Source organism: Prionailurus viverrinus, chromosome C1, assembly GCF_022837055.1.
Source record: "Prionailurus viverrinus isolate Anna chromosome C1, UM_Priviv_1.0, whole genome shotgun sequence".
In the NCBI taxonomy this organism is placed as follows: Eukaryota; Metazoa; Chordata; class Mammalia; order Carnivora; family Felidae; genus Prionailurus; species Prionailurus viverrinus.
In genome coordinates, this window is record NC_062568.1 from 59,143,799 (window position 1) to 59,160,328 (window position 16,530).

A 16,530-nucleotide genomic window follows, 5' to 3' on the forward strand; every position below is an offset into this window, starting at 1 on the left:
CTAACTAATTAATTAATTCAATTTGGATTGGGTGGGAGGGATGTATTCTATACTTATTCAGACTTACCAGAATCCATGTTTTTTTTTTTTAAATCAGAATTCAGTAAGTAGTGTGATCATCTTGTAATGGGAGTTATATGTATTACCTCAGCTAAAATGAACATTCAATTGCAAGATCTCTATTTCTTTGCCAACTTAGATTTTGTTCTATTTAAAGCCTTATTTGTATGTGTTTTAATATGACAATCTATTGCATAGGAGGTAGGTAGGGTATGAAATCATAAAAACAGGAAACCATTTTGAGTACTTATGTTATAGGGACTTCTTTCAAGGCATTTGCATTTATTATCTCTTTTAGTCTTCACATTGGGTATATGAAGGAAGAAGGTATTATTATTACTATTACCCTCATTTTACAGATGAGGAAACTGAGGTCCAATAGGCCAAGTAACTTGCCCGAGGACAAACTTAGTAAATGATAGAGCCTGGATTTCAAACTCAGGCACTCTTACTGCAGAGTTGGAGCAGTTAGCCACTATCGATTAACTAGAGAAGTAAAATGCCTATGGAACATTAACACTTAGATCTCCCAACAATATCCTCAGAAACTCAGCACTTTAAAATAGTAACTCCTGCCCTTGCCTCCCTGCAACACCCCTTCCCCAATACACCCAAACAACCATGAAGATATTTTCTATTCAACCAACAGCATCACCATTCTTACAAATATAGAAGTTAAAAGCCTTGAATTACTTTTGGCTTCTCCACTTCTTTTCATTTTTAAATACAACACAGACTGTCAGAGAGGATAGGTACCAATGAACTCGCCCATGAAAAGTTTTGTGTCAGTGAGTTTTCACCTGGGCAAGGACTACCAGTACTAGGTACTGCGTTTTGTTTCTGTTTCACATGGTCGAAAATAAGAGAATCAAGAAATTTTGGAAATGTTCATATTAGAAGCCAATACACAGTAATGTTCCAACCACTTCCCAATGAAAAGTAATTAAATGATGAGACATATTTAAAAATGGTGTTTTATTAGCTTTAGTATTTTCAATTAACTTTAAGCTACAGAGAGCATTAAAGAAGGCAGTAAATACTTGGCAACAGAATGCGATTAAAGTTCAATATTTATATTTGTTGCAGAAATCTTTATTTGAAACAGATGAATGACTTGTGCTGGGGCGAGTCCTCCCGGAGCTATTAACACTTCACAAAGCAGAGCTGAGAGTCTGTCTCTCAGAAAAAAAAACTACAAATCCCAGAATGCACTTTCCCCTATATTTTTCCGCGAGAATCCCGGAGGGCTAGATTAACCAATCCCTTAATGGAGAGCCTAATTATCAGCCAATCTGAAGGCGAATGAGCGACCGGGGGCGGGAGGAGGAAGGCGCCCTAAAATTTGAAATAGGAAAGTTGGCGGGGCTGCGGGAGCTGGGTCTGGAGACCTGCTCTTGGCTTGAATTGTTTCTGGTCTTGTGTGGGTTGGCGGCGAGGCTCAGGTCTCCTGGAAAAGGTGAGAGAGTTGGGGGCTGACTAGGGTTCCTCGACCTGCCTGTCGCGATAGGGGAAAGTGTATTTCTGGGCTGGATTTGTTTTCGGGAGCGAAGTCTGTGAAATGCACGGCTTTGTTGTTTGCACTGCTGGGCTTCGCTGAGGCCGAAGGGTTCCGGGTTCCACCGAACGAGATGTGTGTGGCCTTCTTGGGAAGGTTTTGAGTTATTGGGATGGTTTTAGCGTTACAGAAAACTGGCGGGGCCTGGAGTCTTACCGGACATTGTTTTACAGAAGACACTAAGGCCCAGAGAGTTCAGGGTGACTTGTACTTTTCCTGGACTAAGCCTACTAAATTCCCACTCCAAGTAGCCTTTTTAGTGCTACTTCTTCTTTTCCTGATCTGGGTGGGAGGGAGAGGCGGGCTAGATATGTCTCATAGGGTCTTATCCTATGAGAGGGGGCCGGTCATCCGTCCACTGGGGACCTGGCTGACAATCCAGGCTGGAATTCAAAAGATCAGAATTGGAAACGCCTTAAAAGTTACCAATTTTACTTGTGAGGAAGTATGAGTATCTTGTGCAGTTAAACTACTAACAAGTCCCTAGGAGGTAAGGATGTCCTTCCTGGAATCTTGCATCTTAACTGTAATTAAGTCCAGATGGCTTGATCCGCCCTGGAATAGCTAGAGTTAAAAGTAAGCTGCTTGGGTCACCCAGATGGCTCAGTCAGGTTAAGCATCCTACTTAGGCTCACAGTTACTGAGGTTGAGCCCCGTATGGGCTCTGCACTGACAGCTTGGAGCCTGGAGCCTGCTTGGGATTCTGTGTCTTCCTCTTTCTGCCCCTCCCCTGCCTGTACTCTCTTTCTCTCTCAAGAACAAGTAAATATTTTAAAAGTAAGATATCCTTTTTTAAAAAAAGCAAGCTGCTAATTATTTCCTAGCAAAAGTCAAACTGCCAAAATATGCTTGATTGGAATATGAGCTTGATTTTATTTCAACAACTTATAAAAAATACAATCAATGTTTTGTTTTGTAGCATTCTCTTACAAGATGATAGAGGACGAACTGGCACTATTTGATAAAAGCATAAATGAATTTTGGAATAAATTCAAAAGCACTCTCAGTGACACGTCCTGTCAAATGATGGGACTAAGAGATACCTACAAAGACTCCATCAAAGCACTTACAGGTAACTAAAGTTAATTTGTAACATGCTGCTTTGTTGTTCTTGTTTTTTGTTTTTTGTTTTTTTATGTTATTTCAGCTGAATCGAAACTTCAATTCCAATTTCTCTTTCAGAAAAGCTGTCTGTGAAATTAAAGGAAGAGGAACGAATGGTTGAGATGTTTCTGGAATATCAAAATCGTAGGTGACAAACTATAGATCACAGAGGGTTTTTTAGATTAAACATCTTTATGCAGTCCCTCATACAAGTAAAACAATATCCTGTGGGGCACCTGGGTCGGTCACTTGACTCTTAATCTTCGCTCGGGTCTTGATCTCGGGGTTGTCAGTTCGGGTCCCGTGTTGGGGTCTGCACTGGGCATGAAGCCTACTTTAAAAAAAAAAAAAAAGAAAGAAAGAAAAGAAAAAAAAACAGTTTGTTCTGTGTGTGTGCATATATATATGCAGATACATGTATAAAAATAATAAACATTTATGTATCTGCAACCCAGCTTAAGAAATAGAACATCTTATATAATACTTTTCTCTAATCCTACCTTCCAGAACTAACCTATTAATATTTAGTATTGTATTTTTGAATGTTATATAAATGGCATCATTTTCTGTATATGCTGTCCCTTTTTTTATTCATCACTGTGCTTGTGATCATCTATGCTGATGTGTAAATGACAATTTTTTGAAAAACAGGTTTGTTTTCCCATTGGAAATCATAGACTGGGGTTTAAAAAGCAGGAGTTCTTCAGTTCTTCAGTTATTTCCCTTAGGGGAAGGAATCTGGATTAACCATGTTTTGGAGAAGGAGCCACTGTTACTCTCAGGAGAGGACACTGATCTGGATACATTTGGGGAGTATGGAAGGTGGAGGGAACTCATTCACTCACCACATATTTGTTGAGCAGCTACTTTGCATCTTCAAGGAAGATACTGCAGAGAACAAATTGTTCAAAAATTCTGGCCTGCCTAGAGCATCTGTTGCTTCTATATTATTATAAGGAGGAAGATCATCTGTTCAAAGTGAGAGGCGTTTACTATGGACCAGGCTCTTAAATCCTAAAATCCTAAGGACACCTGGGAGGCTCAGTTGGTTAAGTGTCTGACTCTCAATTTCAGTTCAGGGCATCATCCCAGGGTAGTGGGATCAAGCCCCTTCGTCAGACTCCGGGGTGGGCGTGGAGCCTGCTTAAGATTCTTTCTCTCCATCTCCTCTGCTTCTTGCCCTCTGGCACTCACTCTCTCTCAAAAAAAAAAACAAAAGTCCTGAAATCTTTACAAGACCAAAATTATCCCTTTTTTCAGATGAAAAAATTGAAGCTCACTGAGGTTACAAAACTTGGTTAAGGTCATACATTTGATAGATACAAGGTCTAGGATCGCAGCCAAATGTCTGCTCTTTCTAGTGTACCATAAAACAATCTTTCCACATGGAAGGGAAAACTCAAGGGAGGATTTATGTGCTGAGTAGTAGTGAAAGTTTGAAATACCTGCCCTAGAGAATAAAAGACAACTGACAGTGTATACATGAGTTATGCCATATCAAGGGCCCTTACATTTATACTGGCACAAATCCATACAGTTCTTTACATGTTCTAATAAAAACACTGACATATATGGTATTTATGTATCACTTAATAATTTAAAAGTTTCTGTATTATTGTGTACTCTAACCCTGTGAGTTAAAGAAATAGGGTGGGCATTATTATCCTCCTTTTATAAGAGTCTCCAAAGTTATAATTTGACCAAGGTCCTTGGGTAACAACTGAAGAGTCAGATTGGAACTGATACTTTTGGACTTTTAATATGTATCTCTTTTGCCATACATGTCTCCTTAATTATTTTTAAGTGCATTTTTCCATAGTGGCTACTCTGGAAAATAATATGCAGGGTTCCTCAGAAAATTAAAACTACCATATGATCCAGTAATTCTATTTCTGGGTGTTTATCAGAGGGAACCAAAAACACTAACTCAGGAAAACATCTGTACACTTGTTTGTTTGTTTGTTTGTTTGTTTATTGAGAGACAGCTAGCCGGAGAGGGGCAGAGGAAGAGAGAATCTTAAGCAACCTTCACAGTTGGCGTAGAGCCCGAGGTGGGGTTTGATCCCAGGCTCAATCCCATGATCCTGGGGTCATGACCTGAGTTGAAATCAAGAGTTGCATGCTCAACTAACGGAGCCATCCAGGTACCCCTGAGAGGATATTCTAACTTATTAATATGCAATATTTATTTAATGATTTACTTATTAGCCATTTAGGATGTTTTCAGCTTTTCATCATTATAAATAATACTGAAAACAATCTTATGTATATCACATACATCTTATTTTCTTAGGTTAACTTGTAAAAATGAAATAACTGGATTAAAGGACATGAATATCCTTAAAACTTGTTTTGCAATGTCAAAAATATTCCACAAGGACTCTAGTATTTTCCATTCTTCTCGACACCAGCTATCATTTTTGTAAACATTGTTGTAATAAATGAAAATTGGTACGTTACTTGCTTTATTTGCATTTCTGTGATTACTACTCAGGTTAAATTGTCTTTCATGTTTATTAGCCGTCTGCATTCTACATTTCCTCCATTTATCTCTTTGTTTTTGTCTTAGGAATTTATATTTGTGTCTTCTTTAGATTAAGAACTGTTCAGGGAGGATGTTTAATGGTCAAAAGCATGACCTTTGAAGTCAAGTCCTGAGTTTGAATCCAGGTCTTAACTATTTTTTGCATCCTAGCAAATAAAACTTTTGGGCAAGTTACTCAACTGCTGAGCCTTTTCCTTTTTTAAATTAGAACTGCATAATGTATTATGAAATTTAAGTAAATTTATGGAAATATAAGGTGTTGAACAAAATTCCTAGCATATAGTAGAGTTTTATGTTTATTTGAATCAAATATGAGGGTTTTTGCCACTTATTAACTGTTATGTAGTTGGTATATGACTTTCTCTTTGATTTCTTTTTGCCTTTTAGTAAAAACGTCTTTCCCCACAGGAAAGGCTAATTTTATATTCAGATACTGCCTTTTAGGTTTGCAAGATTTCATTTTATATTTAAATATTTAATATATATGGAATTTATTTTGGATTTCAGCATGGTTTGGGAAACCGTCCACCACTTGATTTATGATATTTCATTTTTCATATTTCCCAAAGATACCAGTGTTTGTTTGGGAATGCCTTTTTTGTTTGTTTAACTGAGCTGTATGTCGTTTCTTCAGCTAGTACTCCATTATTGTGTTAAAAGTGTCACATTCACACATGTTAAATCTGGTGGGACAAGTACCTTTCCTTGTTATTTCTCTTACCATATTTCCTTAACTGTTCTCTCCTGTGTACTCATCAGATAAATTTTATAATTTTGTTAGATCCTCCTCTTCCCTTCCCTCCAGAGTCCATTGGGATTGCATCATATGTAGAAATGAATTTGGGAAATACTGACATCTTTATAATATTTAGAAGCATAAAATGTCTCCATATATATAGGTTATTTGTTTCAGACAAGTTTTGCATTATTTTTTCATACAGGGCCTACATTTCTTAATTTAGATTATTCCTGGATGTTTTGTTTGTTATTAATGTAAATGAAGTTTCACCCTTCCTACCTCTCTCTTTCCCTCTCTTCCTTCACTTTAAAAAAAAAATTTTTTTTAATGTTTATTTATTTTTGAAACAGAGACAGAGCACAAACAGGGGAGGGGCAGAGAGAGAGAGAGGGAGACACAGAATCCGAAGCAGGCTCCAGGCTCTGAGCTGTTAGCACAGAGAGCCATGTGGGGCTCGAACTCACGGATGGTGAGACCATGACCTGAGACGAAGTCGGATGCTTAACCGACTGAGCCACCCAGGCGCCCCATCTCTTCCTTCACTCCTTTTTGTCTTTTTGGTATTTTCCAGAATCATTTATACTGCATTATAATGAATTGTTTCTTTTAAGTACTGTGTAAAAACATTTTCAGATTTGGTTGTCTTTGATGGTGGGCTTTATTTATGTACTTATTTGAAGGGTATTGCTGCAAACGTCATGACCTGATTTTCTTTTTGTGGTTTAAGTTGGTATTCTCAGGGCGTCTGGGTGGCTCAGTCGGTTAAGCGTCCGACTTCAGCTCAGGTCATGATATCACCGTTTGTGAGTCTGAAACCCGCGTCAGGCTCTGTGCTGACAGCTCGGAGCCTGGAGCCTGCTTTGCATTCTATGTCTCCCTCTCTCTCTCTGCCCCTCCCTGCTCATGCTCTGTTTCTCTCACTCTCAAAAATGAATTAATTTTTTTTTTTAAATAATAATTTGGTATTCTCATTTTAAAAAGAGTTTTGTCTCATTTTTATTTTCAAAGACAAATAGGAAAGAATAGGATTTTTTTTCCCTTTTCTTTATAATTTTTGAACCATTAGAAAGCACTTATCAGTCAAAACGTTTTTGGGGCACCTGGGTGGCTCAGTCAGTTAAGCATCCGACTTCTGCTCAGGTCATGATCTCACAGTTCCTAAGGTCAAGCCCTGCATGGAGCTCTGTGCTGACAGCTCAGAGCCTGGAACCTGCTTCAGATTCTGTCTCCCTCTCCCTCACTCATGCTCACTTGCGCGCGCGCTCTCTCTCTCTCAAAAGTAAGTAAATAAATAAATAAGTAAATAAAACACTCTTTATTAATCCTAATGAAAGTCAGTATTTTAGTCTTTTCTTACCAGAGATAGATATTGGAGAGCAAAGTATATATATTCTAGCTAATACTTTGTACTTCTTACAGAGATCTGTAGGCGGAATAAGCTCATTCAAGAAAAAAAAGACAACTTGTTAAGATTGATTGCTGAAATAAAAGACAAAAATGAGAAACTAGAAGTACTGACTGCAAATATTCAGGATCTTAAGGAAGAATATGCTAGGAAGAAGGAAAGTAAGTTTCTAGTTGTACACATATTTAAAACATTAAATTTCAAAGTGGTGATGGTTCACAATTATCTATCTCTTGCCTTCTCTCCAGTTCATAGTAAAAATGGGTAACATCTCAGGGGCATAGCCAGCCACTCATTTCTGCAAGGAAGCTGTCTGAAGTTAAATAAGTGGGTTTTATTTTCTTTTGTTTTACTTAAGGGTCCTTTTGATTTTTTAATGTAACCAGAGTCATAATGCAATTGATGTGGGAGCTTAATTAAACAGAGTGGGGGGCAGTTTCATTGGAGAAGCCATAGTATAATTTATGCAACAAAGTTAATGATCACACATTCTCTTCCAGGAACTATTAAGCACACTCTTTATGCTGCAAAGTGTCTGTCTAAAAATCCTTCATATTCAAATATGTGTATTTCTTTGTTTTTTTTTTAATCATAGCTATTTCTGCTGCTAACAAAGCTAATGAAGAGAAGTTGAAAAGGCTACAGACATCTGCAGACTTGTATAAAGATCGACTTGGACTAGAAATTAGAAAAATTTATGGTGAGTATATTAACGTAAGTAAAACAAGATTAGGTGTGTGTTTTCTTAAGTAGAGAAGAATTTTTAAAATATTTTCAAATAAAATAATGACCACATTATTAACTTTTTAGGAAACAGGAAAGAATTTAAAAATTTTTTATCACCGTAACATAATTACTGATGGCTCGGTTATTTATCATCCAGTATTGTAATAAATGTATGTTTGGCATGATTGCCAACATGAAAGTAATTTTTCTTCTTTGTTCTTCCTGGTATTCTATGATCAGCATTTTTCCAGTTGCTATAGCCTTCCCATGGTAATTTTAAAATAGCGACGTACTAATTCATTCCATTAATGTCTCTTAATTTATGCAATCTTTTATCTACCTAATACAGGTATTGTTTCTAACTTAACATTCAGATTCTGCCAACGTTTCAGTTTTAGAAGTACTATAGTGAATACAGACTTCTCCATTTCTTTTGTATAATTTCCGTGGAATTCCTAGGGAGGCATTACTGGGGTAAAGCATGTAAATATTTTAATGACCGTGATGTGTGGTGTATGTGGCAGTTTATAGCACTACTCACGGTGTTAGCAGTCCCCAGGATCACCGTCAGGTTTGGGGATTCACTAGAAAGACTTACAGGATGCAGCATAGAATCAGTCATATTGCCGTCTCGGATGTATGGCAGAAACTGCAATAAACTGCAAAACAGCCCCAAAAAGGCACTGGAGCAAAGTCTAAAAGAAACACTTTTTTCAGGCATAGTTTTTTAAGAGTCCTAACCCAGCAGAGTCACACAAGACATGCTTATTAATTCCTTTAGCATTGAATGTGACGATACACGGGAAAGGTTGTCTACCAGGGAAGTTCATCAGAGACCCAGGAAGCTTGTGCTGGTTTTCCCTGCACTTCGCCCTATGTGTTTTTCCCTCTTGCTGATTTTGCCATAGTCTTTCGCTGTGATAAATTATAGCCCTGTGTATGACCCTCTGGTGAATCGTATGAGTTCTCTTAGCGAATCTTCAAACCTAGGGTGGTTTGGGGGACTCCCAACACATCAGCCAAGGGCCAGCTTGCAAGCAGACCTTTCTAAGATTCTAAGGATAGCATCGTCAAGCCTGCCGCGTTAATTCTTTTGTGCACACCTCTCTACGATGTAAAGTGTACCCACTTCATTGTATTCTTGCCAGAATTGTATTTTGTTTGTTTGTTTGTTGTTGTTGTTTGGCAGCAAAGTAGATATAATTGGAGCATTGTTTTTAAGTGCATTTCTTTATTAATGAACAGGTAAACTTTTCTTCTGAATATTTACTGTATTTCTTAGATTGTTTGGTCTCTTCATTCATATATCTATTAGTCTTTTTTGTGCCCCCCATCTGCTGAAATAAGCTTTTAATAAAAAAGTTAAATTTTATTAAAATACAATATTAAATTTTATTAAAAATATTAAATTAAACCTTTTTTAAATGTTTATTGATTTTTGAGAGAGAGAGAGAAAAAGCATGAGTGGGGGATGGGCAGAGAGAGGGAGACAGAGGATCTGAAATAGGCTTTGCACTGACAGCAGAGAGCTTGATGCAGGGCTCGAACTCATGAACTGTAAGATCACGATCTGAGCCGAAGTCGGACACTTAACCAACTGAGCCACCCAGGTACCCCCCAAAATATTAACCTTTTGATTAGAGGGAAATACAGCGTCCAACTCTGAATTTTTGATCCATTGGACTCACTGTCATCCCGAGGTGTTTTGGGGTCAGAAAGCTTTAAAATTATATTCAGATTTAAAATTAGAACTTTCTCGACAAATATCATATGACTTCACTCATATGAGGACTTTAAGACAGAATAGATGAACATAAGGGAAGGGAAGCAAAAAATAATGTCAAAACGGAGGGGGACAAAACGCAAGAGACTTTTATATATGGAGAATGAGCAGAGGCGTACTGGAGGGGTTGTGGGAGGGGGGATGGGCTAACTGGGTAAGGGACATTAAGGAATCTACTCCTGAAATCATTGTTGCACTATATGCTAACTAACTTGGATGTAAATTAAAAAAAATAAAAAATTAGAATTTTCTCATGGCACCTGGATCGCTCAATGGGTTAAGCATTCAACTCTTGGTTTCAGCTCAGGTGATGATTTCACAATTCATGGGTTCAAGCCCCAAGCTGGGCTCCGTGCTGACATTGCAGAGCCTGCTTGGGATATTCTCTCTCTCTCTCTCTCTCTCTCTCTCTCTCTCTGTACCCCTCCCTTTTTCACTCTGTATTCCTCTCTCTCTCAAAATAAGTAAAGAAACATTTACAAAAGAATTAGAACTTTTCATAGCCCTCAAAGTCAGGAAATAATCCTTTTTTAAAAAGGATTTTAAAAAGAATTTTAAAAGGATTTTAAAAGAGAAACCCAAATTAAGCTCTTTGTTATCTTATGATGTCTTTTTTCCTTGGCATACATCTCTTCCATTACCATTAACACTTTTTTTTTTCTTTTCAACTTTTTATTTAAATTGTAGTTAGTTAACATACAGTGTACAATATTGCTTTCAGGAGTAGAACCCAATGATTCATCACTTACATACGATACCCAGTGCTCATCACATCAAATGCCCTCCTTAATACCCATCACCCATCTAGCCCATCCCCAACCACCTCCCCTCTAGCAACCTTCAGTTTGTTCTCTGTAGTAAAGAGTCTCTTATGGTCTGTTTCCCTCCACCCCTCTTCCCATATGTTCATCTATTTTGTTTCTTAAATTTCAGATATGAGTGAAATCATATGGTATTTGTCTTTCTCTTAGCATAATACACGCTAGCTCCATCCACATCACTGCAAATGGCAAGATTTCATTCTTTTTGATGGCGGAGTAGTATTCCTGTGTGTGTGTGTGTGTGTGTGTGTGTGTGTGTGTGTGTGCGCGCGCGCGCGCGTGCACATGCCATTCAAAAGTCGATGGACATTTGGGCTCTTTCCATAATTTGGCTATTGTTGATAATGCTGCTAAAAACGTTGGGGTGCATGTTTCCATTCAAATCAATATTTTTGTCCTTTCAATAAATATCTAGTACTGCAGTTGCTGGATCATACAGTAGTTCTATTTTTAACTTTTTAAGTAACTGTTCTCCAGAGTGGCTGCACCAGTTTGCATTCCCTCCAACAGAGCACGAGGGTTCCCTTTTCTCCACATCTTCGCCAACAGCTATTAACACTTTTAAAAATCTGGTCTACTGATGTAATTATTTCATTTTGAATAAAAATGCAAGACAAATGTTTTTCAAAGTTTCTAAACTTTACTTTTTTATAATTAAAAGCATTTTTTAAATGAAATTTACTAATTTTTTATTTTGTAGAGCAAAACTAAAATGCATGTGAGTTTCTACTTTGTGGCTGCCATTTTTTTTATTAAAAAAATGTTTAATGTTTTTGAGAGTATGAGAGCACATGAATAGGGGGAGGGACAGAGAGAGAAGGAGACACAGAATCGGAAGCAGGCTCCAGGCTCTATGCTGACAGCTCAGGGGCTCAAACTCACGAGCTGTGACAACTCAGGGGCTCAAACTCACCATGATCTGAGCTGAAGTCGGATGCTTAACCACCCCAGGCACCTCTGTGGCTGCCATTTTTAATTTCTTCTGGGCATTTACTCTTTTGGGAACATTTGGAGGTCTTTTGGAAAAATAGGCATTAATTGCAGATAACTATGTAGAAAAAGTCAAATCTGTTCAATATTTTTTATTGTGATAAAACTACATGACATAGAATTTGCCATTTTAACTATTTTTTATTGTACAATTCTGTAGCATTATGTTAACAGTGCTATGCAACCATCACCACTATTTCCAGAATTCTTTAATACCACAAACAAAAATTCTGTACCCATTAAACAGTAACTTATTCCTCCTTCCCCAGCCCCTGATAACTTCTACTTTCTCTCTAAATTTACCTATTCTAAGTATTTCATGTAGGTGGAATCATACAGTATTTGTCCTGTTCTTTTGCATCTGGATTATTGTATTTAGCATGATGTTTTCAAGGTTCATTCATGTTGTAGCATGTATCAGAAGTTCATTCCTTTTTATTACCAAATGATATTCTGTTGTGACTATACCATATTTTTTTGTTTCTTTAGTCATCTGTCAGTGAACACACAGTTATTACCACCTTTTGGCTGCTGTGGGTAATGCTGCTATAAGCATTGGCATCGTTATTTGAGTCCCTATTCTCTATTCTTTTTTTTGATATGTACTGAGGAGTGGAGTTACTGGGTCATTGCAATTCTTTATGTAACTTTTTGAGGAACTGCCAAGCTGTTTTCCGCAGCTGCAACGCCATTTTACATTCCTACTAGCAATGTCCTGATTTTGCCATGTCTTCATTCACACTGTTCTTTTCTTTTTTCTTGTTTTGTTTTGTTTTGTTTTTTGTTTTGTTATAGCTGTCCTGGTGGGTATAAAATAATATCTCATTGTAGTTTTGGGTTGCATTTCCCCAGTGATTAGTGGTATTGAGCATCTTTCCATGTGCTTATTATTGGACATTTGTATCTATTCTTCAGAGAAATACTTACTCAAGTCCTTAGTCCAGTTTTTAATTGGATTGCTTTTCTTTTAGTTGTTCAGTTGTAGTTCTTTTAAATGTATTCTCTATATTAAGTCCATATCCGAGATAGGATTTGCAAATATTTTCTCCCATTCTGTGGGTTATCTTTCCACTGCCTTGGTAATATCCTTTAAAGGACAAAAGTTTTTAATTTTGATGAAGTCTAATTTATCAGTTCTTTTCTTTTGTTACTTGTGTTTTTGTATCATGTTTAAACTGTAATTCATTTAAAACTAATTTGTAACTTGTACATTTGGAGTCTTGGTTAAGTGTATATATACATACGTTTAGCAGTCTAGATACTGATTAAGGACAGAAGTGAGAAAGCTCATCTCCATTGAAAGGCTTGGCACAATAAAATATTCCCACACCAAATAATTAAATTTTTTTTCAGGTGATAAGTTGCAGTTTATATTTACCAATATTGACCCTAAGCATCCTGAGAACCCTTTTATGTTTTCCCTCCACCTAAATGAAGCAAGGGAATATGAGGGTATGTATTCCTCTCTCTTAACTGATATTTAAGACTGGCATCCAAAATGTTATCTGACTCAGCATATAGAGTAATATGAAGGAGCGGTGCCTGGGTGGCTCAGTCGGTTAAGTGTCTGACTCTTGGTTTCAGCTCAGGTCATGATCTCACAGTTTTGTGAGTATGAGCCCCATGTTGGGCTCTGTGCTGACCCTGAGGAGCCTGCTTGGAATTCTCTCTGCCTCTGTCTCTGTCTCTCTGTCTCTCTCTCTCTCTCTGCCCCTCCCTTGCTAGCACTCTGTCTCTTTCAAAATAAATAAATAAACTTAAAAAAATAAAATAATATGAAAGAAAGTAATGTTCCCACAAGGTGTCCCTTTCTTTGCCAGCTTGCTTCATGGGATAGGGTCTTCTAAAGGCTGTGAATGTAGTTTTGATTTATAGTTATTATCTAGGAGCCTTAATATGTAACTTCTATTCAGGATGGCACAGTGCCACCTTGGTAGAAAAGTCTAAAAGACCACCGATCACTGCATTTCATATGCAAGTATGAATTATCCTTTTAGAGAACATAAAAGTATAAAGGATATGACTATATAAATGTGAATATTATAATGTTTTCAAGTAGGTGATTTTAAAAGCAAATGCTAAGTCATCAGAATGTGATCATTTATTTTACCAAAAATCAATTTAAGAAATATTATCCTCTCCTGAAAAATCGCACACATTGGTAATTTAGCTCACCTACTGATTCTCCAACAGGCCAGAAAGGCATCGATTTATGGGGAATATATGTGATTGGTAATAGTTGGAACTAGCAGAGAATGGAAATATATTTATCTCTCTTTAATTCTTGAGCCCCTTTTAAAGTAATTTTTAATTTATTGGAATTCAGAAAAATGGTTCTCAGCTCATTAGACCTGTGTTCTCATCTGAAAGCATTTATAGCACACATACACTCAGGAGGACTGCTGAGTTGTCTCCTTAATGTGCCCCGGTGACTTGATCCTCATTCTCATGGAATTTGTATTTAGGAACCTAATTCATGTGCAAATTTTTTCTCTCTGTAAATATCTTCTAATGAGTGCTAAAGTTTCAAAAGCAAACCCCAAAACCCACATACCTTGCATATCCTCTCTTGCTACATAGGGTCATGGTATTTGATAGTGTGTTAAAATAGAATCTACGGTGTGATTTTGAACCAAGTGCCTTTTGTTCTTTCTCTGCTGTGGTTCTGGTCCTTGTGTCCTAAACAATCTCTACCAAAGAACTGGAAATCTGATATGGTTGACTTTCTTCCCCTTGGGCAAAGGACCAAATTGTTGGGAGAGAAAGCGGAATCATTCCTTTCCTTTGACCACCCTCACTGGAGATTTGTTTACAATTTGTACAACTGCATGTTGAGAGGTGTACCGTTATTTGTGACTTTGTGTCACATTTGATTAGTAGGTCCTGTAAATACCACTTTTAGAATAGCAACCACATTTTCTTTTTTTCAACGTTTATTTTTTTTTTTTTTTAATTTTTGGGACAGAGAGAGACAGAGCATGAACGGGGGAGGGGCAGAGAGAGAGGGAGACACAGAATGGGAAACAGGCTCCAGTCTCTGAGCCATCAGCCCAGAGCCTGACGCGGGGCTCGAACTCATGGACCGCGAGATCGTGACCTGGCTGAAGTCAGACGCTTAACCGACTGCGCCACCCAGGCGCCCCAACAACCACATTTTCTAGTGAACACTTGTAAAGCCTTAGATTTTTTCCCCATAATTGTAAATTACTAAAAGTTGTCATTGAAAGCTGTTCTTTTTTTGATCCAGTGGCCAGGAACTAGAATTCAAGCCAAAAGTTTACAGAGAAAACTGACTTAACAGTGAAAAAAACAACAAAACAAAAAACCCAATGCACACACGCGCACGCGCACACACACACACCTGTTAAAACAGTTTAGTTAAAATGTAAGAAAGATGACTGGAAATGGCATTCTGTTCTTTTTATCACTGAGTTCTTCAATCCCTTGACTACCATCTGTTTAAATTTAAAGTACAATTATAGTACTTAAGATTTTAATATTTACAGATTAAACAAAGAAAAGGTCCAAAAGATAGTTAGGATATGAAAATCAAGTGTATCTGTTCTATGCTGGAAGCATTTCAGTAAAATGGAATTGAAATAATTTGAATCAGATGAAAGCATCTAAGTTAGAAACACTTCTCTCCCATAAAAAATCTCATTCACATTATCTTCCCTTTTTTTTTTTTTTTCTTCTAGTGTCAGATAGTGCTCCTCATCTTGAGTGCCTAGCAGAATTTCAAGAGAAAGTAAGGAAGACCAACAATTTCTCGGCTTTTCTTGCCAATGTCCGGAAAGCTTTTACTGCTATGGTTTATAATTAATATATGAATAGTATATAAACACTTTATTTTTCTTCCCTATTGTGTATCTCTTTTAAAAGAATTCTCATTATCCACTGTTTGCCTGTAATTCTTTTGTATTTTTGTAACATTTCTGTGGTTTATTTCTTTAAATTATTTTAACTAAAATCTTAAATAAAATTTATAAAGTCAAATGTGTTCTTTTTAAGATGAAAGATAGTATACTATGATAAATGTGTGTGGGGGATATATATATATATATACATATACATATACATATATATATATTAGGAAGAGAGTATATACATACATACATATATATATATATATATATATATATATTAGGAAGAGAGTTTCAGAGCACTTCCCCTCAGTTGCCTCTTATGCCTAGGACTTGGCTCAGAGCTCTGCTTACCATCATATAGCAGTAGAATTTATCTGAGAAGAATGCTATGGGTTGGTAGGAATGTTATCACTGGCCCATCCCAGTGTGCAGGCCAGCTTTTAGGAACCATTGATTGGGATTTTTCTGCAGAGATAAAAAGCTAATAAACTGCCCTAGAGATTGGAGTGTGTGCTACTAACAAAGACTTTTTTTTCAACATTTTATTTTTTTTAATATCAAATATTTAATATGTAAATATTAAACAACATACTAATATACAAGCAGTGGGCCAAATAAGGAATCAAACGGCAAATCAAAATATGTGAAAACAGAAGAAAAAGAAAACACAATATTCTAAAACCTATGGGATGCAGCAAAAGCAGATTTTAGAGTGAAATTTATGCCATAAATGGTTGTATTAAGAAAAGTGGTTTAAATAATATTGCACCCCAAGAAACTAAAAAAAAAAAGGTTAGCCAATATTTAGTAGAGGAAGCAGATAAAAATTGGAAATAGAGACCAGAATAAACAATAACATAACATTGAAAGTAATGACCAGATTTCTAAAAAAAAAAAATGAACAAAATTGGCAATACATAGTGTGATAACAGATTA

General features: G+C 36.8%; 1 protein-coding gene across 2 annotated transcripts; it reads left to right on the forward strand.

Annotated features, from left to right (window-relative positions):
- The first annotated feature begins 1,365 nt into the window (after nt 1-1,365).
- Nucleotides 1,366-15,663, forward strand: SPC25 (SPC25 component of NDC80 kinetochore complex). 2 transcript variants are annotated; one of them, XM_047873822.1, is made up of 7 exons: nt 1,366-1,516; nt 2,535-2,687; nt 2,798-2,863; nt 7,423-7,569; nt 8,004-8,108; nt 13,082-13,180; nt 15,427-15,663. In XM_047873822.1, exons 2-7 carry the CDS (start codon nt 2,549-2,551, stop codon nt 15,549-15,551), a joined length of 681 nt encoding a protein of 226 aa, XP_047729778.1. In that variant the 5' UTR covers nt 1,366-1,516; nt 2,535-2,548; the 3' UTR covers nt 15,552-15,663. The 2 variants fall into 2 exon arrangements, with proteins under 2 accessions (XP_047729778.1, XP_047729779.1); XM_047873823.1 differs by lacking the exon at nt 13,082-13,180 and having other exon boundaries at nt 1,391-1,516.
- The last annotated feature ends 867 nt before the right edge of the window (nt 15,664-16,530 follow it).